At 34.7% G+C, this 23,593-nt stretch overlaps 1 protein-coding gene across 5 annotated transcripts in view; it reads left to right on the top strand.

Moving 5' to 3' along the window:
- The window catches only part of Lnx2 (ligand of numb-protein X 2), a 77,958-nt gene extending 55,094 nt beyond the window's left edge, over positions 1–22,864 (top strand). For 4 of the 5 annotated variants that reach the window (XM_046454064.2, XM_046454066.2, XM_046454063.2 and 1 more), the window contains 7 exons: positions 549–748; positions 3,895–4,263; positions 7,807–7,947; positions 11,606–11,783; positions 14,302–14,533; positions 18,163–18,321; positions 20,630–22,864. In XM_046454064.2, the coding sequence (XP_046310020.1) occupies positions 549–748; positions 3,895–4,263; positions 7,807–7,947; positions 11,606–11,783; positions 14,302–14,533; positions 18,163–18,321; positions 20,630–20,765 (1,415 nt within the window). In that variant the 3' untranslated portion in view covers positions 20,766–22,864. The remainder of the gene's footprint in view (positions 1–548; positions 749–3,894; positions 4,264–7,806; positions 7,948–11,605; positions 11,784–14,301; positions 14,534–18,162; positions 18,322–20,629) is intronic. The other variant, XM_046454068.2, reaches the window with a different exon arrangement.
- The last annotated feature ends 729 nt before the right edge of the window (positions 22,865–23,593 follow it).

Genomic DNA, 23,593 nt, shown 5'->3' with positions numbered 1-23,593 from the left:
GCCTTACATATTTTACTTCTAAAAATAATTTTCTCTTACAAACTACAAATTTTACTGCATACTCAAATTTTTCTGGCTATAGCTGTGGACCCTTTTCATCTCCTAAGACTCAAGATCTGCCTCTTTCTTAGGAGCTTGATAAGGCAAATTTCTTAACACCTGAGGGCTTATTTACTACAGAATTAGGGTTTTCTTTTTTCACTGCCTTGAACTATTTACACTGCTTCATGGCCTAGACTTTCTCTTCTCTTATTAGTCATGGCAAGATGATTTGTGTTAATGTTTCTTCATCAGATCATTCTTGTCAGCCCTAGTGATCTGATATGCAGTAGTTATTTGTTGATTATTTGCTGATCGCCTTTGGAAAGAGGAAATTTTAGATAATGTTAACATAGATTTTGTTTGTCATTACATTTCTTATCCAGTGGCATTGCTTTGTTATTATTAATCATCTACATAATAACATGAGAAGCCTTATTGACCTGAAAAGAATCAGAATATAAAACATTTTTTTCTTTGTTTTTCTTCTCTCATTTTCAACTTGGCAGCTGCACAACAGCCACTTAGTTTGCCAGAAGGAGAAGTTACCACCATTGAAATTCACCGGTCCAATCCGTACATTCAGTTAGGAATTAGCATTGTGGGTGGCAATGAAACGCCACTAATTAACATTGTCATCCAGGAAGTCTACCGGGATGGGATTATTGCCAGAGATGGGAGACTCCTTGCTGGAGACCAGATTCTTCAGGTATCAGTTTTAGTTTTTTCTGTTAACTTGGGCCTTTTTGTTCTTATAAGTTTAAAACTTAGAAAATTATGATATTATGGAAATTGATAGAAAAGTTTTTCTATTTTCATGTGCAAAGCAGATCAGAGTTTATCTTTAATTTTTTCTGTATCCCCATATACTTTTACATATATATATATACACATATATGTATACTTAATTTTCAGTCTCACATGTGACTGTATACACAGTACCAGGCTCTCTGGGCATGCTAGGTTCTTCCTGGCTTAGGCTCCATGACTGACTAGTCCAGGGTGACCTTTACCCAGGCTGAGATTTTCTTATCCATTGGTATTTCCCACACCCAGTTTTCCCATCCATCTCTTACTTTTATGTCTGTTTTATCTTTCTGTATATTGATTACTGACTGTAGTCAGAACCACAAAACATTAGTTACTTTTTTTTTTTTTGGTGGTATAGGGAATTGAACCCAGGGCCCATGAATGCTAAGAAAGTGCTTTGTCATTGAACGATACTACCCCAGACCAACTTACTTATAATTTATATCACAGAAATTTAAGACAGAGTTCAGAAATTTTAGTCATCTCTTACTGACTCCCACATACACTCTAAGAATTCTAACTGCATTTTTAATAACCCCTGATACAACTCTTTCTATTGTTCCAGAAGATTATTTTTAAGAAGAAATAAGTATTCCCAAAAAAACAATTAGCATAGACAAGATAATTTATTGGCGGGCATATTGAAACCTCAGAGATAAAGAATTCTCTATACAATTGGAATTTATATGAAGACTGGTCTGGACATTTGAATCAGTGTAATGATATTTAAAGCTCAAAAAATGGAATAATTTCTGGAAAGATGAAATAAATACTCATGAACAAGAAAATCTGTCTCTTAAGAAAACTCAAGTGCAAGGACTTTTCCTTCTTTAGATTTGTTGTTGAGTCTAGCACCATGATCTTCAGATACCTACCTCGTACTTCCATTTGCTCTGGTGTAGGCTTCACTATTTCATGTCTGATTAGTAGAATACCCTACACACACACCCACAGTGGTGCTTTGGAGCCCATAAGTGAAGCTACCCACTTTGTCCAGAAGTGGAGAAGTAAAACACTTGTGGTCATTGAGAAGTGAAACTCTTGTGGGATGAGGATATAGCTCAGTGATAGAGTGCAAGGCCTGGGTTGAACCCCTAGTACTGCAAAAAGAAATAAGTAAAAACCCTTTTTGAATGGTTTTTTTCCCCGTTTGGTTTTTTGTTGTTGTTATTTTCTACTTCATATAAGCTGGATATGGGTAAACCAATTTGAAAATGCCCAAGAAGCAGTAAGATTATTTGCAGACCAGAGAGCTAAGCTCTAGTTTTATTTAAGCAAACCATGTGCAGCTAACAGTGGGTGACTTTGTTTCCCCCATAATAGATATAGACAAAGAGAGAAAGATACATATACATACATTTATGTTTCTTTATTAAAAGCCTCTTTGCAAAGGAGGACCATATGCTCTCAAGATCTTTTGCTGCTATTCACAAATTTATAGTTTTTAAAGAACTGCTTTTATAAGCTTTATCAACATCATTATTAAATATAATATAACTTTTAGAACATTAGTAAGAATAAGTATTTTAGTTTGACAAAAATTATTGATGATTTAGGTGTCTCCAGTTTTGAAGGAAAATAATTAGTCTTGTATTAATCACTTTGCTTAAAACGCGCGCGCGCGCATACACACACACGCACACACACACACACACACACACACACTCTCTTAACCCAGAAATGTGGTAGAGTTTACTTTGCTGATGATGTTTTACAAAATCTAGAAGGAGCATTTTATTTGGTCTGTCTGTTCTCTGAATTTCACTGGCAGCCATGCATTCAAGAAGGATGAATCTTTTTCCAGTTGTAGGATATTTCTCAGTCTATTTCACAAAGAAAATATGAGACAGCATGTTTGCATGTGGCTGGAAAAAATAGTTGGATTTCAGCCAGATGTTTTGTAGAGTCCTTTATGATATGACCAAATTTGAGATGTTAACCTAGAAATAGGTAGCTTTTAGCTGATGAGTCCATTTCAGCCTAGTTTTGCAGACACTACCTTAAAGTTCTGGTCTTGACCCATATTAGTCAACATTTCTATCAGTCTTGGATCACCACTACTAAGTGCCTATATGTTGCAGACTTGGGGAGAAGTTTATATGTGACAGCTATCAATTTGATGACTGAAGTTTAAAAGATGAAATTTTTAAAAAGAGGTGAAAAGCAATAAAATTCTAGTTAGTAGTGTTAAAGTTAGTAAAGTTCATCCCAGGAAAAAGAAACCAGCAAACCCCCAAAAGATAAATCAATCTCAGATAAATAGGAAAGGGGAGATCTGGCTTAACATGAATTTATATGAAAAAGATTTAAGAATTTCAGGTGATCACAAACACCTAACCCATAGCCTGCCCCAATGAAAATGTTCAGAGAATGTTTGTTTTAAGTCAGACCAATTCAAAGAATTCTAATTGTTTAAGAAAAAAAAACCCTAAAAATTATGATTATTTACTAGATGAATATTTGAAACTGGATGTATTTTCTAAGTGATCTTACACGTCCAAGGATCAGTCACTATAATTATTTCAAGGTTGTAAAATTTAATAAATGATATCTAGTATTGAATTATGATTAGCGAGTTAGATATATACTTGTATGCTAAAGAATTAAGAGTGAAATTTTAATTACCTACTTTTCTTAGAAAGTCACTCATCTAAAGTAGGTTGTGCACTTGGAATGTGCCATTTTCCTTAAAATAGAATTCAGATTATTTTCTCCGGGTTTAAGTGTACTTCATTTGGAAAAACAAATTTGTAACCCAGTGGAGCTCTGGTTTATCAGTTAGTATGCCAGAACCAAGGACTCTAATTCAAGACTATCATCAAAGCCTGTGATCCTAACTCCTATTCTCTATCCAGTTCTAGTAAGTTGATTTTAGAAACTGTATTTTTAAATGTCTTCAAATTGCTTTTCTTTATAAATAATGTAAAATGCTGTATAGCATTTTCACAATCTTGTTTCCATTGAAAGTGGCATACAAACATTTCTGCAAATTAAGAAAATAAAAGATTATTATGTGTTGATCCTAATTTTGTTTTTTTTCCCTAGGTCAACAACTATGATATCAGCAATGTGTCCCATAACTATGCCAGAGCTGTCCTTTCCCAGCCCTGTAACACTCTGCATCTTACTGTGCTGCGGGAGAGGCGCTTTGGCAACCGAGCATGCACCCATTCTGACAGCAACTCTCCTCGGGAAGAGGTTTTCCATGTGGTTCTTCATAAACGGGACTCTGGAGAACAGCTTGGCATTAAATTAGTACGAAGGACAGATGAGCCAGGTGTTTTTATTCTTGACTTGTTGGAAGGGGGTCTGGCCGCCCAGGATGGCAGGCTTAGCAGCAACGATCGTGTGCTGGCTATCAACGGGCATGACCTGAAGCATGGGACCCCAGAGCTTGCTGCCCAGATTATTCAGGTAGATGCCGAATATTGAGCCTTAACATCTGGCTATATTTGTTTTGACTGGTGCATAACATCAAAATTCAGGAAACATTTGATAAACTTTATTAGAAAAGATCAGACATGGCTACCTTAATTCTTCAAAATTCACACTAGTATAAGTTTTCTTGTAGACAAAGGTTGGTTTTTTTTTTTTTTTTCTTTCTATAAGCTGTCTCCCTGTGTGAACTTTTGTGTGGATTCTTCACAGAATAAGCTCTACAGTTCACAGTCTCATTTGATTGCTAGATTCCACCTAGTAAGCGAGATACAACAGAGAGCAGTGTCCACCTTTAATAAGGAGGAAGGTGGAGCTCAGGGAAACTGTAATTACCAAGGCTATGACAGCAGTGGTTTTTAACTTTTAACTCCCCTTAACTCCCCTTTTAACTCCCCTTCAGGATCTATATAAGTAAGGGGCAAGTAATATTTTAATAAGAAAAATCTTTGCATGGTGGCACACACCTATAATCCCAGTGGCTCGGGAGGCTGAGGCAGGAGGATTGCGAGTTCAAAGCCAGCCTCAGCAAAAGCAAGGCACTAAGCAACTCAGTGAAACCCTGTCTCTAAATAAAATACAAAATATGGCTGAGGATGTGGCTCTGAGTTCAATCCCTAGTACTCTCCCCCGCCCCCCCAAAAAAAGAATAATCTTTCTTGGCCTGGTGTGGTGATGCACACCTGTAGTCCCAGCTTCTATTTATTTTCATTTAAGATGCCCATAACATTGTTGACAGAAAGATATAGACTAAGAATTTATAGGACAAGTGCAGTTGTATCAATATGTAATCATACATTTGTGGACATAAACATAAAAAAATGTTTGGAATGATGTTCTATAACATTAATGTGTTTATACTGAATGTGATTTAATTGTCTTATTTTCTGTATTTTTCCTTCATTTTTGGTAACCCCAAAACAATAAGACTTTTGATTTTTTTTTCATAAAGGACCTTAAATTGAGCAACTTCAATTTTCCAGAGTTTAGGAAATTTCATACCACAAAATATGATGCCTTCAGTTATAAAAATTCAAATATGAAATATCAGGGAAAATTTTTAAAGTTTCTACTTGTATGTTACACATTCTACATTTTGGTTAGAAACTCATTTAAGATAACGAGTATTTAAACATTGCCTGTTTATGAGTGTGTTTAGAATATTTAAGTATTGACTGAGAAAATGTACAAATAATAGCATATTCCTCTTATTAGTCTTCTTACTTCATAAAGTACACTTGACTTTTTTATTTCCTCAAATTCATGAAACTACTAGATTTCTTTTTTCTTCTTTCTTTCTCCTTTTTGTTACCTTCTCCCTCCCACCATTCTCCACTCTCACAAGATGAACTAGTTTTCAGCAGTATAGCAACTGGCTAATGTCCACAGAAATGAGTCTCAATAATATCTTTTCAAGAATTTTAAAGCTATCCAATTTCTTTAAACCTCAAGTCTATAAAATGAGACCAATACCTGAATCACCTCTCAGTGTGATAAAAGGGGTGAAGACTTAGATATTCTTATATAGTTAAATATTCATTGTTATTTGATTCTGTGTTGCAAATAACATTTCTCAGTGACTGTCGACCTGATGCTCAATTATAATGATGCTGGTTTTGCTTTATAGCTTTTTGTTGTGCTTACTTTAAGAAAAACACCTTTGTGTTTTACCTTTATCACTGTGGGGTATGGCCCCTATCATTAAATGCCACAGCATGCTACAGAACCTATAGATCATCTCTGGATTCGCCCCCGCTGCTCTGTACAATGTTCTTCTTGAAAACATGTCTTCTCTCTAATAATGGCTGTCCCTACATATTTCATAAGAGTATTAGAGAACACATTTTATGATGTGTTTAAAACAATTTGAATTCCTTAAAAATTGAAAAAAAGCACTAGTTTTCTTCCATGTTTTGTATCTAAGTTTAAGTCATTTTGCTAAAGTCACTCCAGAAAGATCAGAAAGACTTTTATGAATGATTCTAGGGCTTTATCTGGGCAGTTGATGGGGAGGAAACATGCTGTTTTCATTAGCTAATATTTTAAAAATTCTGTGGTTGAAACACACATACACACACACACACACACACACACACAGGTATGTAAGTGTTAAATTATTTTAGAGGTTCGTGACTGTCATTTTAAATCTGTTTTAAACATAGATTCATACCTGTTATACTAATTTATAATCCCAGCAACAAGGGCATTCACTCATGAATTGCAGTTTTGTGATTTGGACAGCCTACATTTTAATTTCTAATTATTTATTTATTTAGGTAGTAGAGGTTGAACCCAAGGGTACTTTACCACTGAGCCACATCCCCAGTCCTTCCTATTTTTTATTTTGAGGGTCTCACTGAGTTGCTGAGGGTCTTACTAGGTTGCTGGCGACTGCTCCCAAACTTGCAGTCCTCTTATTTTAGCCTCCCAAATTGTTGGGATTACAGGTGTACACCACTGCATCCAGCAGCACCCACATTTTTAAAATTTTGATTTCTAACAAAATGTTTGCTTTTTTTAAAACCCCAAAACATTAAATGCATCGGCTTTTGAAATTATACTAAACCCACATGCTAGTCATTTAAATTCTAAATGCACACTTCATCACATTCACAGAATTTTGTCTTTCAAACAATTTTTGAAAAAAAAAAAAGGATTTGCTTCCATTAATAGGTGTGTATAAGCAGCTTACAACTAAAGTTGAAATACTGATTTTTGATTATAAAGTAAGCAGGAAGGAAAATTAGTCTGTATAATGAAATGAAATCCCAAAAGGAGCTATTCATCTCTTCACACAGTGCAATGTAATAATCTGTGATTTGTCAGAATTTTAAATAACAGGATTCTGAACACTTCTCCTTGGCATTTACCCTTTAAATCAAGTTCCTGAACTGCATGGAGATGCTGGCTGAATGTTATTCCTTTGTTATTTTGAAGAAATTGTCTGAAACTGTTTAGTTTAATAAAATGCTTAAATAACAAATGATTTGTAGTATGGTATTCAAATTGTTATTTATTTTTCAATTTAAAAGCTTAAAAAAGTGATTTCTTAATATTTTGACTTCAATCATGAGGAAGATTTCTACTTTTTATCACAATTTGTAAAATAAAGCTCTCATAATTTCCCATAGGAATAATAGTAAAATTGGGATTGTGGCCATGCCAAGAACAGACATCAAGTAAATCAGACCGGAAATTTTAAAATAAGAACAAAATAAATTTTCAAACATAATAGGTGTGAATCTCTGTTTGAATTAAGGTTACAGGCCTCTAAATTTAAAATGAAGGTCATCAACATCTAAAACAGTTTAATACGCACGTGTGTGTGTGTGTGTGTGTGTGTTTCAGCCACAGAAATTTAAAAATATTAGCTAATGAAAAGAACTTCATCCTCCCTGCCACTAGGTATATTCAGCTGCCCAGTTAAAGCCCTTAAACAATGATTGAGAAGTGCATAGTGTAATCTTTTTAAAATGGCAAACATTCTTCATGACAGTGTTTTCTCCTATGTGTTTCCTCCAGGCCAGTGGGGAGAGAGTGCAATTAACAATTGCTAGACCAGGGAAACCCCAGCCTGGTAACACCATCCGAGAAACAGGAAGTCACAACAGCAGCCAGCACCATGCACAGCTGCCCTCTCACAGCAGACCAAGCTCACATAAGGTGAGGTGGTTTTTGGTAATGTATGTTGTCCTCAAAGAATCACTGTTACAAGCTTATAAATTTTAAATGGAGGCATTTTATATGCAAATCATACCTCAATAAATGGATTTTTTGGAACAATTTAATTGCAGGCTGTTATTCTATTGAAAGTTTATATCTTGGAGAGTCACTTTCGTTGTCTCAATTCCTCAGCCACAAGAGATGGTTTCTTGGCAGGGAATGTTCCTCTGTCAAGTGGTTGACAAGAAGTGTATGATCTTCCAGAAAAATCTGTTTGCTTAGTATTACTTGAAAGTGAGATTTATCTTGGGTTGCTTATTTAACTGTAAGTATTAGTTATAAGATTGAAAAAGTATCAAAAAGATCAACATGTCGGTATTTAACAGTTGGGCACATTGCTTGCATAATAATTATATTTGTGAATATTAAACATGAATCATAAATTTAAAAAAATATTTTTAGTTGTAGATGGACATACTAACGTTATTTTGTTTATTTAGTTTTTTTTTTTGTTGTTGTTGTTGTTTTAAATGGGTGCTGGGGATCGAATCCAGTGCCTCATGCATGCTAGGCGAGTGAGTGCTCTACCACTGAGCCACAACCCCATCCTGTGAATCATAAATTTTGATAGATACATGAATAACATGTTTTCATGTGATAACTTAGAGGAATATTATCCTATTACAACATTAAAATTCCCATGTTGAACTTTGTTACTGCTGCCTCCAAATTACTAAACTGGCTTTATAGTATATTCCAAGGTCATGTATCTGTGCTGAGAATTTTGATGTCTCACTTGGTAATTGCAAAACTCAAAAAAGAATGGTACTTTAGCATTCTTGGTATTATTTACTCCATGCATCCTTCCTTTAAACTAAACTTCCAGTTGGACAGGAATTTTAAAACAATGATGTAATGCTTACCCAGTTATCTGAACATGAAAGCTAAATAGGAGCTTCTAAAGTTATTCTTAAGTAAAATTACTAAAGTCCTTGGCTTAACAAAAACTGATTGATCTGCTTAAAACCCATAGAAAGTTCCTTATCTGCTAAAGCAGCCTTTAAATTGAAGTATAACATTTGAGAGAATAATTCCCCTTAGAATCTACTGTTGGTATCCTAAGAAAGCATAGCTGAAAGGCAGTATTTTTGGCCCATAAAGTTAATCTGGTTTTCCAAGCTAAGTACAAATGTGTCACTAGTTTTTGGTTTAGTTAATATTTAAGAGAAATTATAACCACAGAATTGTTCTCTTGTTTGAACAAAAACCAAAATGTATAAAGGAAACCTATAACTTTGCCTTCATAATGATGACTATGAAACAATACCTGTGACCATTATTGTTTTGAAAAAGATTTTGAATGTTTCATGTATCTAGTTGCTTCCATTACTATATATTAATATATGCTTTAATATATATATAATAATATGTATATATAATATATGTCAATATATTCTTTTATATTTATGAAATGGTAATATAAAGCAAAAGATAATGAAATCTTTTATGCCTCTGATTTTTTTACATTAATTTTGAGACACAGATGTCTGACAAAATTAGAATGTCAAGACAATTTTGAAAATTCTATTTAATCATTCTAGTATTCATATTTTTAAAAAATTCATATTAATTATTTTTTAATATTCATATTTTTATTTTTTGTTTTGGGCACAGATATGTTTCTTTCATAAATTTGCTGGTTTTTATCCTCATTAATTTTTATGTGACACTGTTTTAAAGAATAAGGCCAAATTCATTCTTAATTTTAGGTACTTTATATTCCCTCATTGGTTAGAACAACGACATAGAATGAATTATAAATTTAGCTGTTTTCTTCTAGCAGATTGCATATGTTATATCAGGATCTGATTAAGAAAAAGATCTCCCATGGAAACCAAATTCACCCAGATTCACCAAGACAACCTATTCAGATGGTTATAATCATCATTAAAAAGTACAGCACACACTACACCTCTTAATAGCTGCTTTGATAAGCATTTATATGATTTTGAACCTTTAGTTCCTTGAAGCATACTAAATATAATCTTTGAAGTTTGCTTTAGTTCCCTGAGGAAAAATTGCATACATTTTAGCCATCTGAAGCTATAAAACAACTGCCCTTATTAATTGGCTAAATTCATAAGGGTATATTTAAATAAGTGTACTCAAGGCTATTTCCCTTAGTTGTCTTCATGACCAAATTGTGTTTGGCCAGTTTTGAAGAATACTAACATAAATTTCATACCTTTAGATAGAAGACTACCTTAACAATGTTGACAAGTTCATAGCATCAGAACATTTTTCTGGGAATTCTATGCTGCTATACAAGTAGTTCCTTTGATAAATTTCAATCATGCATGGATTGCACGTCAATAGAAGGGCAGATGAGCTTAGATTTCCAGACTTAATTTAGAGATTTGGTAAATACCATCATCAACAGTTAAGTACATGTCAGCTTTTTAAAATAATATTATATATACTTTTGACATGTGTAAGTTCAAATCCTTGTGCAGTCACTTACAATTGCAGGTTACCTGATTTCTCTGAGCTTGTTTCCTCATCTATAAAATGGAGTCAGTAATAGTATTTACTTTCAACACCATTGTGAGGATTAAATGAAAGAATGCAAGCAGGCCACTAACTTTGCACATATTAAGCCTAGTAAATGTTAGTTATTATTTTAATATTGATATTGCATATGTATACCTTATTACTGAATTCTAATTCAAAGAACAGTGACATTTTAGATTCTCCTTTTTTCTTACTATCAGGAGTGTCTTGGTATGAATAACAGTAACAAATGTTAGTAAAGATAGCTTTTTCCTGCTGGGTACAGTGGCGCACACCTGTAATCTCAGCAACTCTGGAGGCTGAGGCAGAAGGATTACAAGTTCAAATCCAGGTTCAGCAACTTAGCAAGACCCTGTCAGAGTAAAAAAATTAAAAAGACTGGTGAGGATGTGGCTCAGCAATTAAGCAGCCCTGGGTTCAATCCCTGGTACCAATCAATCAATCAATATTTTTTTCCTGAGAATATTGGTTCATTGGGAATTTATTTACGTGTCATTAATATTTTCAAAAATTTGGTTATTTTGTATCCTTTCAGCTTTTTATGAAGGTTTTGAAAGTAGATTTGCATTTGCCTCATGACCAAGCACTTATAGTCCTCATCAGTAAGAATCAGAAGATAGGTCTGTAGCCTTTTTTTTGGCAGTTTGCAAAATCCACACTTTACTTTTGTACTCTTCTGTTAACTTTTCCTACAAAGAATTAGGGAGAAAGATACAAGTAAAATTAATTGGCTTGTCTTCAGAATTTAAAACTCAAAAGCATTATTTACTTTTACAGAGTTGATCTATCTTGGAGCTCAAGATAATTATATAAATGATGTGTTGATATTTTTTTTGACTTCCATATATCAACAGTTCTAAATTTTTTGAGTTCCATAAATACTATATAAAAATCAATTAGTTCAAAGTTTGACACTGATATTAAGTGTACCTATTAAGAACTATGTGTTGCTTTCAGTCGTTAGGGGTGAAAAAATAAAATCACTTTATAAATGCTACATAGGTATCACCTTGGTTTAATAAGCTGTTTTTACCTCAGCTATCTATTATTTCATTATTCAATATATTTTTTTTTCTTTTTGCTTTAGGATCTTACTCAGTGTGTTACATGTCAAGAAAAACATATTACTGTAAAAAAGGAACCACATGAGTCCCTTGGAATGACAGTTGCTGGGGGCAGAGGAAGCAAGAGTGGTGAACTGCCCATATTTGTGACCAGTGTACCACCTCATGGCTGCCTTGCACGAGATGGCAGAATCAAGAGAGGTAAGATAGGATCTGGAGCATTTCCACCAAATCTTATCCCTGATGAAGAGTATTTACAGGTGGTTATGGTGGCTCATACCTATTATCCCAGCTACTGGGGAAGCTGGGGCAGGAGAATCAAAAGTTTGAGGACAGCCTGGAGGAAAAAAAAAAAAAAAAAAAGCATGTCTTCAGAGTTTCCTATTAATGTCCTTTGCATGTGATATCTTCCTATAGGGTTAGGTAAATACCCAATATAAAATAAAATTGTTGAGGGCTGGGGATATATCTCAGTTGGTAGAGTGCTTGCCTTGAATGCACAGGGCCCTGGGTTCAATCCCCAGCACCACAAAAAAAAAAAAAAAAAAAAAAAATTGCTGAAACTTAATAAGGATTCCAGAATTTACAAACTATTACTTTGTTGGATTTTTTTTTTTTTTTTTAAATCCTCTAAAAGACCTATGCTTCAGCATTATGGCAGGTACTCTGAAGATTCATCTCATTAAAATATAAATGATGCTTGTGATAAAATATCTATGTAGAAGAGGACTCAAAGAGGAGGTGGGGCAGAAGACAATTTTATTTTAGGGACAAACTCACTAGTTTAAGTTCCTTCCCTATGCTCTGTAATTTGCATAGATGGGAAGGTGTAACTTATCAGTATTACTATTGATAAAAACAGCAGTCTTTATTGACTTAGTTGTTCATATGGAAAGAAAATTTAGCCTAAAATTTGTTTTCCTTTAGACACCTGCCTCATACCATATGCAAAAATTAACTTATAGTGGATCCAAGACCTAAATTTAGAGCTAAAACTCTTAGGAGAAAACACAAATGTAAATCCTCATGACCTTGGATTGTGCACTAGTTTCTTAGATAGACACTAAGAGGTCAAGTCACAAAAGAAAAAAATTAGGGAAACTAAAAATTTGTTCTCCTTTAGACTCCTGCCTCACACCATATGCAAAAATTAACTTATAGTAGATCCAAGACCTAAATTCAGAGCTAAATTCTTAGGAGAAAACACAAATGTAAATCCTCATGACCTTGGATTGTGCACTAGTTTCTTAGGTAGACACTAAGAGGTCAAGTCACAAAAGAAAAAAATTAGGGAAACTAAACTTCATCAGAATTAAAACCTTTTATGCTGCAAAGACCACCACCTAGAAAGTTTAAAAAAAAAAAAAAAAGAATGAGAGAAAATATTTGCAAATCATATATGTGTGTGTGTGTGTGTGTGTGTATAAATGATATATCTAGAATATATAAGAAACTGTTCAAACAATAAAAAATAAACAGCCTAGAGAGACTGAAAGGTGATTAGTGGTTGCTTAGGTTTTATAGGTGGGGAGTGACTGCTCATGGGGTTTCTCAGGGGGTGATAAAAATGTTTTAAAAATTATTGTGGTAGTAGTTGCACAATATGCTACAAACCATAAAACAATGTATTTTTAATGAGCAAATCGAATAGTATGTGAACTATTATATCAAACTGCCTTGATATAATAGTTCACATACAACCACTACCACAATAATTTTTAGAACATTTTTATCACCCCCTTTTAAGTTATTTGTCCAGTTTTAAAATTGAGGTAATTTTAGTTCCTTGTATTTTCTAAGTTTTCTACAATGAGAAAGTTTGCCTTTAATAATCTGAAAAATAGATGATAAATTGGGAAAGGGGGATTTTTCTGTAGACTTTCTAGCACAAATGTCTGCTTCCTATAAAACTAATCCTTTCTTTCCTAAGCTTTTCTATAATCCCCATCATGCTTTTTCATTATTATTTGGGAGAGCAACAAATATGTCTTTTCTCTGTCAAGCAAGGGAAAATGTTTAAATCACAAGTTTCTGTCGACTGGCCCAATGGTGTCTTCTCTGTACATGTTTTAGGTTTTTTTGCCCTGAGTGAACTATGCAGGGTTGTCTATGTATAGAACTGTGTAGGTATTAACTAGAATATATTTAAAATTTATTTCTCAAAAAGTAAAAGGTCAAATAGTTTTTGAACTGGAAAAAAAAAAAAAAAACTATAGAAATAGCTGAAATTCAAAGTAAAGAAATAAATATGCCCAGGGCCTGTAGATGACAAAACTCAAGTGAATGATTTGAATTTCCAATCATATCAAGGTGCCATAAGCCATACTTCTTTCTCTGTATTCTTTCTCTGTATTATGACATTATTTAAAATTTTTTAAATATTTATTTTTTAGTTGTAGTTGCACACAGTACCTTTATTTATATGTGGTGCTGAGGATGGAATCCAGGACCTCGCACATACTAGGCGAGCGCTCTACCCCTGAGCCACAACCCCAGCCCCGTTATTACTTTAAATTTTAAAATTTTGAACCATTTTGGAATGTTTTCAATGAATTGGACTTGTTATCACTGATGTAAAAATTATAAAGAAGTAAAAAGTGACCTTTTAACCTTACCTGAGTTATTGAAACCTTTGTTGATTAGTTTACAGACAAGTTTTGTAGGGAAATGATCATTTGGTGACCAGAGGACATATATTTTGGTTTCTTCATTTGAATAGGTGATGTGCTGCTGAATATCAATGGCATTGATTTGACCAATCTGAGTCACAGTGAGGCTGTTGCTATGCTAAAAGCCAGTGCTGCTTCTCCAGCTGTTGTCCTTAAAGCACTGGAGGTCCAGATTGTTGAGGAGGCAACTCAGACTTCAGAAGAACAGCCAAGTACTTTCAGTGAGAACGAGTATGATGCCAGTTGGTCTCCATCCTGGGTCATGTGGCTTGGACTTCCAAGGTATTGATAGCTTTTTGTTGTTTTGTGGAGTAATACTTGCAGTCCTCTTCAGTGAAAATTAACATAGTGAACTTACCTCTTGTTGGGAGCAAAGGCTTTAATTAGATAAAAGTATCAACATCAAATCAGATTATTTTTTAAAATTTTTCCTATTACATTTTAAAAGAGATTCAATAACAAGAGCTAAGCTAAAAAGATTTACCTGCTTATAAAAACAAGGAAAGCAGTTCTGCCCATCCTAATTAAGGGTCTCATGTATGCTGGCCATAAGTTTGGCTGTTCCAGTTGCTTGCTTAGAAAAGCTGCCATTACCAACACTCATTCTGATCTGTGCTTAGACTTCACATGCATCTTTCACATGAAAAACCAAGCTGGTGCTTGAGGCTATACCCTATTACAGGAGCCTTTTTAAAAGTCCCTTTTTATCTTTCACTAAAAAGGCAGGATTTGGGGGTTTTGTTAGACACACAAATTTCAAAGCCAAAGCATTTTATTTTTAGCTATTCCACCTTTTTAAAGAGTCTATTGTTTCGTAACTGACTTTGACCAACCCAAAACATTCTGTAGTTGGTTTGTGTCAGGGTCATAGAAGCACATGGAACCTCCAGTGACATCTTCCTTCCTCTGGATGGTTGTTCTTGGTATTAAGATGGCAAGAATGTATGTTACTATCTTTAGTTTCTAAATCAGTTTCAATTCTTTTTTTTTTTTAATTCTTATTTTTTAGGTGTAGATGAATACAACACAATGCCTTTATTTTTATGTGGTGCTGAGGATTGAACCCGGGCCCCACCCGCGCTAGGCGAGCACACTACCGCTGAGCCATAATCCCAGCCCAGTTTCAATTCTTACTGTATAAAAAGTCTAAAAGTGAGCTATGATGAAACATTTTGACTCTTAACCAAATATAAAAATTACTGTCTTTAAAAAAAATAAATAAACAAGACAACTGTAACAGTTTCTGGACCATCTGATTCATGTGCAATAAAGTTATAATAACTAGTAGTCATATAGTGCTTTATTGTTTGTTTTTGGTTTTGGTATGGGGATTGAACTCAGGGGCACTTAATCACTGAGCCACATCCCCAGCCCTTTTTATTATTGTATTTTGAGGTAGGGTCTTGCTAAGTTGCTTAGGGCCTCACTAAATTGCTGACGCTGGCTCGGAACTTTCAGTCATCCTGCATCAGCCTCCTGAGATGCTTGGATTATAGGTGTATGCCACTATGTCCAGCTCCTAGTGCTTTGTAGTTTATAAAATACTTTCACATAAAAAATATCAGGGAAAAAAGCACAAATATTATTGGATTTTATTTATTGCTAACCTGACTGGCTTGTTCTCTTGGTTAAGAGGGGAGCAGGGGAGACAATTAAAGGCCTAAAACTGGAGTAGAATTCATGTCTCACAGACCTGTAGAGATCTTGTGAAGAAAGCTTTTGGGGTTTTTTGTTTATCTGTCTTTGCATCAAAGATGATTACATCATATATGTTTATTCCGTGCATCAGAACTGATTTTTTTTTCCCCATTGGAAGATAAACAAAGACATCATGGCTGCTGTTAACTTCCTACAGAGCTACTATATAAATTGTGAGGTTCCAGCTGTCAGAGGGAACTCATTTATCTTGTTCAGTTCTCAAACTGATACCTGAACCTGTCCATGTAAACCTAGAATGGCAGGACCAGTGGATGAGAAGCCAGCTGCCCAAGCTGCACAAGTGCCAATGAGTGCTAGAGAGCTGCTGTGCCCCCTGCTGATGGAGCAAGCAGAGTGGTGACATCCTTGGGAAAGGCACTGGACCTAGTGCTTCCATTAATCGTCCTTGTCTATTATGCAAGTCTAGTTTTGGGTTCAGCATGTTCACATCTTTGTAAACAGAATTTTCTTATGTGTCAAGCAGAGTAAAAAAGGTTTGGGATGAGAAATAGGCTGTATAGTAAAAATCTATTTCTGAGCCCACCTGTATTGAAGGAAAACCCTTTGAACAAAAGGCCACTATTGCATGGATTTACAGAGGTCCCTGTTGTTCATGGACTTACATTTAATAGCCATGCATCTTCCTTTGTGGGTATAGGTAGCCCCTATGAGCAGATTTCATGCCACACAGAGTTGCAGCTCTGCATTTCCTGAAAAGGGAGACTCTTCTGCTCTTCTTTGCTGGAAGCATACCAGAAAACTATTTTTTTGTTTGTTGAAGGAGATTCAAAATAATAAAAATAATCTTCACTGTTCCTGAAAATCAGGCCAATGAATAGGATCTTTCTCCATCTCAGAATCCTCTTTAAAAGTCCTTGTCAGTGAGCTAAGAAACTAGACTGGAAACTAGATTAGAAGTTTTGACATATGTATCACTTTACAGAAGTAGCAATATTTAAAAATCTTATTTAATATATTAAAAACAAGAAATCTTGCCCTATATTTCTATAGATCTGATTTCACTTAATAATGAAAGATATTTTTTATTACAAAAAGATATTTTTCTATAATTTAAAAAAACAATTTTTTTTTTCAGTTTTTACTTATTGCTTATTTTCACATCTATAGAACTGTGAACATATAAGTAGATTTTTCCCCCCTCACTGGACAACATTCTCCAAACTGGCAGTAACATTTTAACAATAGCATCTCAGTGTTAGTGATATAAAAAGGAAAGACTTATTTTGGGGTTAGTATTTTCCAGTCTAAGTACTGTTTTGGGGTTTGTTTGTTTGTTTGTTTGTGCCAGGGATTGGACTCAGGGCACTTGACTTGACCACTGAGCCACATCTCCAGCCCTATTTTGTATTTCATTTAGAGACATGGTCTCACTGAGTTTCTTAGCACCTCACAGTTGCTCAGGCTGGCTTTGAACTTGCAATTATCCTGTCTCAGCCTTCCAAGCCACTGGGAGTACAGGTTGCACCACCATGCCCAGCCTATGTACTGTTTTGACTTTAGAGTCTTCCCTTAAAATGAAAACATTCTGAGTGAAAAAAGAACAACAAATAACTTCTCATATGAACTGCTAATAGGACCTGAGGTGGGGCTTCTGGGAGGCAAAAGATAATTGTGTACCTGAAGCTTTTGGAAAGCTTCAGTAGTGGTCATTTTCTTCTTTTATTTGAGAGTTGAGAGTGACAATACTAGATGTCTTTTATACCAGTTTGTGATTATTATAAATTCAAGTGATTATTAAGGATGTTGTTAACAATACAGTGAGCAAATATAGGCACATCATCTTTTCTTTTTTTACATATTCTGAGGTGTCATCAGTAATCAGGTATATTTAAAGCTTCTCTGAGTGCATGTGTTTATGTATACAGCTTCACTTGGGAAGAGGAGACTGAAAAAGACTGGAAAGATTTGAGTCTATCTAGGACTGCCTCTGTGCTGAAAAATGGGTGGTCAAAGTTATGTAGTTGGGGCCGGAGGTATAGTGCATTGCTAGAGCACTTGCCTGTCATGCACAAGGCCCTGAGCTCAATACCCAGCATCAAAAACAATAATAATATGAAAAGGAAATAAAGTAACTTTCTCTTTTTTACCAAGAGTGTTGTGTATACCATGTTGTGGAGTTTTAGCAACGATAAACAGGCTATCTATCACAGACTCCACTTTAACTTTTTCTCTATTCTTGTGTTTGTTCACAGCGCCCTTCATAGCTGCCATGATATAGTTTTACGAAGAAGCTACTTGGGAAGCTGGGGCTTTAGTATTGTAGGAGGATATGAGGAGAACCATACCAATCAACCTTTCTTCATTAAAACCATTGTCTTGGGAACTCCTGCTTATTACGATGGAAGATTAAAGTGAGTGGTGTTCTCATTAATGATGGAATTTGTGTTTGTTAAGCTAGACATGATCTAGCCCAGGGTTTAGTACCCAGTTCAGCCTGCTCTCCATTTTTGTAAATAAAGTTATTGCAAAACAGCCATGCTTATTTATTGATAACGTCTATGGCTGCTTCCATACAGACTTGAGTTGTTGTGACAGAAACCATATGACTGAAACTTTGTGTGATTCATAAAACCTATAATATTTACCATGTTTCCAGAAAACATTTGCCAACCTTGTCGAGGCCGGAGTACTATTTTTACTAACTTATCTCTTAAAAGCTGTATTTTATTAATCTAATGACCAGAACTGAACCTGAGTCATTTGATTGAATATATTGTGACATGATGACAATCTCTGAGCAGTTTTTCCACACAGACTACTTAGGTTTAGTCCTGTCATTAGATGACTATTTTATTTTTCTACCTGAAACATCAGGCAGATATTTATAAGAACTCCATGAGGGAGGATTTTTTTTTTTTTTTTTTTTTTAAACCAAGGATTGAACTCACGGGCACTTAACCACTGAACTACATCCCCAGTCCTTTTTATTTTTTACTTTGAGATAGGGTTTCACTAAGCAGCTTGAGACCTCACTAAGTTGCTGAGGCTGGCTTTGAACTTGCAACCCTTCTAACTCAGCCTCCTGAGCTTCTGGGATTACAGGCATGTGCTGCCATGCCTGGGGAGGGAGGAATTTTGTTGCATTTATTGTAATGTCTTGAGCAGCTCCCATAGCAGTGTCTTGCATGTAGTAAGATCTCGGTGTATATTTGGTGAATGAATGTACAGTAGTTTACCATATGCCAGGCATAGTGCTAAGGGCTGTGGGTGCATCATTTAATCTTAACACTCCTGGAATGTTTTACAGACAAACTAACTGCTTAAGAAACTTGCCCACAACCAGATAGCTGAAAGCAATTGACTGGCATTCAAACTCAGGATTGCCTGGCTTCAGACTTCTGCTGACAGCCGCCACTAGACCTCACCCAGCCAGCTTTTCTATTTCAAAGTTTAGGCACTAGGAGAAGAAAGGAAAGTGTCATGTCAAGAGATTATCACCAAGAGGAAGGAAGAGGTGCTCAACTGTAAAGTCTTAGTACCTAGTTTTCAATGGAAGAACCTGGTTTTGGTTTTTTTTTGTTTTTTTTAAGTAAATATATTCTTCTGTGTGCAGTGATACACACCTGCAATCCTGGCAATTCAGAAGACTGAAACAGGAGAATGGCCTCAGCAACTTAGACCCTGTCTCAAAAAATAAAAAGGGCTGGGAATGTGGCTTAGTGATAAAGCACTCCTGGGTTAAATCTCTAGTCCCACCCCCCCAAAAAAGTAAATGTATTCATACTAGACAAAATGCTGAACATCGGTAGTTTATACTGTTTGCAAAGAGGAAGAGACACTTAAATAATATTGTGAAAAGCTAATCAAAAATATGCTCCAGATCAGTCTCTATTGATAAAGACGAAAAAGGTCATCACTTTAGGATGAACAAATGAATTAATCATTCTCTTCAACTAAATTATCTGCCAGGCCTCAGTTGCTTAGTTTATTGATTTTTACCCCACCTACTTCCAAAAACGAAATTCATATTCATATTCATGTTGTTGTAAACTAAAAGTGAAACAAATCAAGGATGATAATAAAAGTTGTTACAAGGATAAAAAAGTCCTCAGATTTGTCACCCACTTTATACTTGGAGGACAATGAGTATTGTAGCTGAAAGAAGAGGAAGTATGAGTCTTATTCGAATAATTTAATCCTCAGGTATATGAGCTCTAAGAATAAATAGAGAAATAATAATCAAAACAATAACTAATGGGCTAGGGACGTAACTCAGTGGTAAAGCACCTGCCTAGCATGTGCACAGCCCTGGATTTGCCCCCAGCACCACAAAAATAAAAAAAATAAAAAGTGTAATAATAACAGTGTCCAACACTCTCCAAATGCATCATTTGGTGTTTTTATTTATTTAGAAAAGAGTACACACTGATTCTCCTTGTTGTATGCCTAAGCTAGTATGTGAAAATTATTCTACTTGTTCTTCAACTCCACCTATTAGTTATAAGAGGGGTTCATACAGGGATATTCTTGATTAGCCAGGGAAAGCCAGCAAGTATATGTTTTAAAAATTTTCCAGATGGTTCTCAAAATAGATAATGTACTATTGTTGTTGACAGTAAACCCATAAGTAAAATTGAGATTTTCATACTGAACAGTTGGGATCTTTTACATGTCCTTAAAATAATAACATTGTTTCTGTTTCTATTTGTCTTTAACCAGATGCGGAGACATGATCGTGGCAGTAAATGGCCTCTCAACTGTGGGCATGAGCCATTCTGCACTGGTTCCCATGTTGAAAGAACAGAGGAACAAAGTCACTCTGACTGTTATTTGTTGGCCTGGCAGCCTCGTATAGAGTTTTGGTTTCCAGTCTTGCCTCTTCATTTTTAGGTTTTTGAAAGAAACCCCGTTGGTTTCATGTGTTTCTGTTTGTTAGGAGCTACTGGCACAGCTGGTATATGCAGAGCCAAAACCCACAAAGATCATCCTTTCATTTTCGTTTAAAAGGTTTCCTGAAGTTAGTTACTTCTGCCAACCCTGGTGAGTTTATATTTTCAGAATTCAGACTCTTGGTGGTCAAATTGTAACCTACGGTTACAAACTGTGACCTAGCCAGTTGGATAAAAGTGGTGGTTCTTTGTTTTCATTAACTAAATCATAAAATGAGTTCTATATCCCCCAAGATCAGTGTCAGTGCAGCCACTGACAAAAGCATTTACTGCCTCTGTCATAACCATTAATGGCTGGGTACATTTTAAGTTTGTGTGATAACAGTTGCTCATTTTTCATTGTTATCAACATTTCAAAACGTCACAGTTTATAAAGTGCTTTTTCTGGTTTGTTTTATTTCTACTTTAATCTCTCAGTATTTGTCAGTGATGAAGATATAAGTCTGACACTATGATAGACTTTTTTTAAAAATAATGTACCATTATTAGAGTAGTAGAGAATAAAACATAATGTTATTTGTTATCCAGAGACAAAGAAATTTGGGTGGTAATTATAGCTTAGTGCTGGAGATATAAAGCTGCGTTTACTAAAACAGTCCAAAAGCATTAAAGATTAATTTCCAAAGGAACATTTTGCTATGTAGGAAAAATTTGAAGCCGTTTTTGCTAAAAAACATTTCTAGAGTTTGTATTATATTTATCAGTAATCTTGTCTGGAAATGTTTTTGTGATTCATGCAGTTAAATTAGATGATAAAGACCATATTGCTATTAAATACGTATATATGTATCACAGCTGAGTAGGAGAAGGGAGACCTTTTTTATTTTATTGAGATAGGAACTTTTCTTTCTTGAGTGTTTTAGAAACTTTAGTTTTCCCATTATTTCTTAAGAACTTATTGTTTCAAGTAAGAGATTGAAAAGCTCATTAAAAAAAAATCTGAAATAGTAGGTTTTAGATGTTAATGTCTGTCAGTCTACTCTTGGTCACTAAACTTTCATATCTTGGAAATGTTTTTGAAAACTGTGCTTTATTCAACATGATTGTTCTCTAGAGAGTACATAAGGAAGTGAATAAGAAAGATATCTTTACCTTATTAATCTTATGCATACTTGAAAAAAGTTTCAGTTAGAAACCTAGTTCAGAATCTGAGCTAATTTATAAGTGACCTCTGTAATAAATGGTATTGATAATCAGAGAATGTATTTCAAAATATCACAGTATATTAAGAAGCATGATCACTTTATTTTCAAACCTAGCTATTGCATTGGAGGAGTTTATTGTATGTATAGCATGTCACTGATTATTCCAGTTAGTTTTATAATGATTTTTTAAAAACATATCTCTTTAGAGTAAATAAAAATTGGCGACAGTAATTGCTACTGATTTGTTCAACCCCTTAACTGCACTGTATGGTCAACATGTAACCATGATACAGTGGAATGCCCCATGCAGTATATTACTGTTATGCAATGATTGGCTTTTGAAGCAATTTGATATTGAAGTGCTTTGATATTCTAATTGACATGGAACAAGTTTTTTTCCTGCTTCCCAAATAGAATTTTGTAACCAACTTTGCTATTTTTTTTAAACAGTTTGTAAGAATGTGTCATTTCTTGGGGAGAGGCCATCCATCAACAAATATCATAACTGCTACTTTGTTATATATAAAATACTTATATTGAACCTGGTGGTCTAATGAGTCTTTAGGTAGAAGATTTTTTTTTCAATATTATTTTTTATCATGGAAATCTCAGAATCAGCTTAAGTATAGATTTCATGAGAGACTAGAGCTTTTGGTCAGAATGATATTTGGTGATGGAAACTTGTTCATAATTTATTGCTACTGTGGAAATATTTGCATTTTCTCATTGAATCTTTTACAGTTAAATATTTTGATTTGTTCTGTGCCTTCAGTTTAAATTATTTCAGGACTTTTTTGGACATGTTTAAATAATAGTATGATAATCATTCAGGATGGAAATAAAAGTCATCCTTTCCATAACAGCAGTATTGTCTCTTTTCTTGAACAGCAAATATTAACTCAATCAGGAACTCTTATTTTTGTTCATGGCCCTTCCATTCTTAAAATAACACCAGGCCTGAGCCCTCAGGATGACAAGTGTCCCTTCCTACTCTCATTCCTGCAAGTAGAACACAGGTGATAGAATATGTATTGACTTGTGAATTTCATCTCTGCAGGAGCTCTAGACTACTGCATTATTCAATGAGACCCTGAAATGTGAGCAGTGGTACATGTTGAAAGATAATATATAATATCTTGAATACATTGGATTATAGAATATTATTAAATTAATGCCATCAGTTTTTTACATTTTCTAATGTGGTTTAGTAGGAATTTTTTATTTTATTGCATTAAATGGCAAAACTTATAAAATTTCAGTCAAACTCACTGATCCCCTCACCCTTTCCTTGACACAGCATTTGCCAGGGCAGGTAATCTTGGCATCATGGTTTCTGTTCTTTAGATGGCTTTGATCATCCTTGCAATGTTTTTGTTTGTTTGTTTGTTTGTTGTTGTTTTTTAATGGAAAAAAAAAAAAGATAAAGCAGGTGTGGCTCATTGGTAGAGTGTGTGCCACATGTGCTTGAGGCCCTGGGTTCAATCCCAAGCACCACACACACAAACACATATAAGCACAAAGAAATAAAATTGGCTCCCATTTTCCTTTTAAACTTGGCGTACCCTGTGGTTTGATCTCTAGTCTGGCAT

Source organism: Marmota monax, unplaced genomic scaffold (genome assembly GCF_021218885.2).
Source record: "Marmota monax isolate L192 unplaced genomic scaffold, Marmota_monax_Labrador192_F-V1.1 WCK01_AAM20220418_F8-fsc00011, whole genome shotgun sequence".
In the NCBI taxonomy this organism is placed as follows: Eukaryota; Metazoa; Chordata; class Mammalia; order Rodentia; family Sciuridae; genus Marmota; species Marmota monax.
The sequence above is the reverse complement of the archived record's forward strand: the minus strand, read 5'-3'. Positions and strand labels throughout refer to the sequence as shown.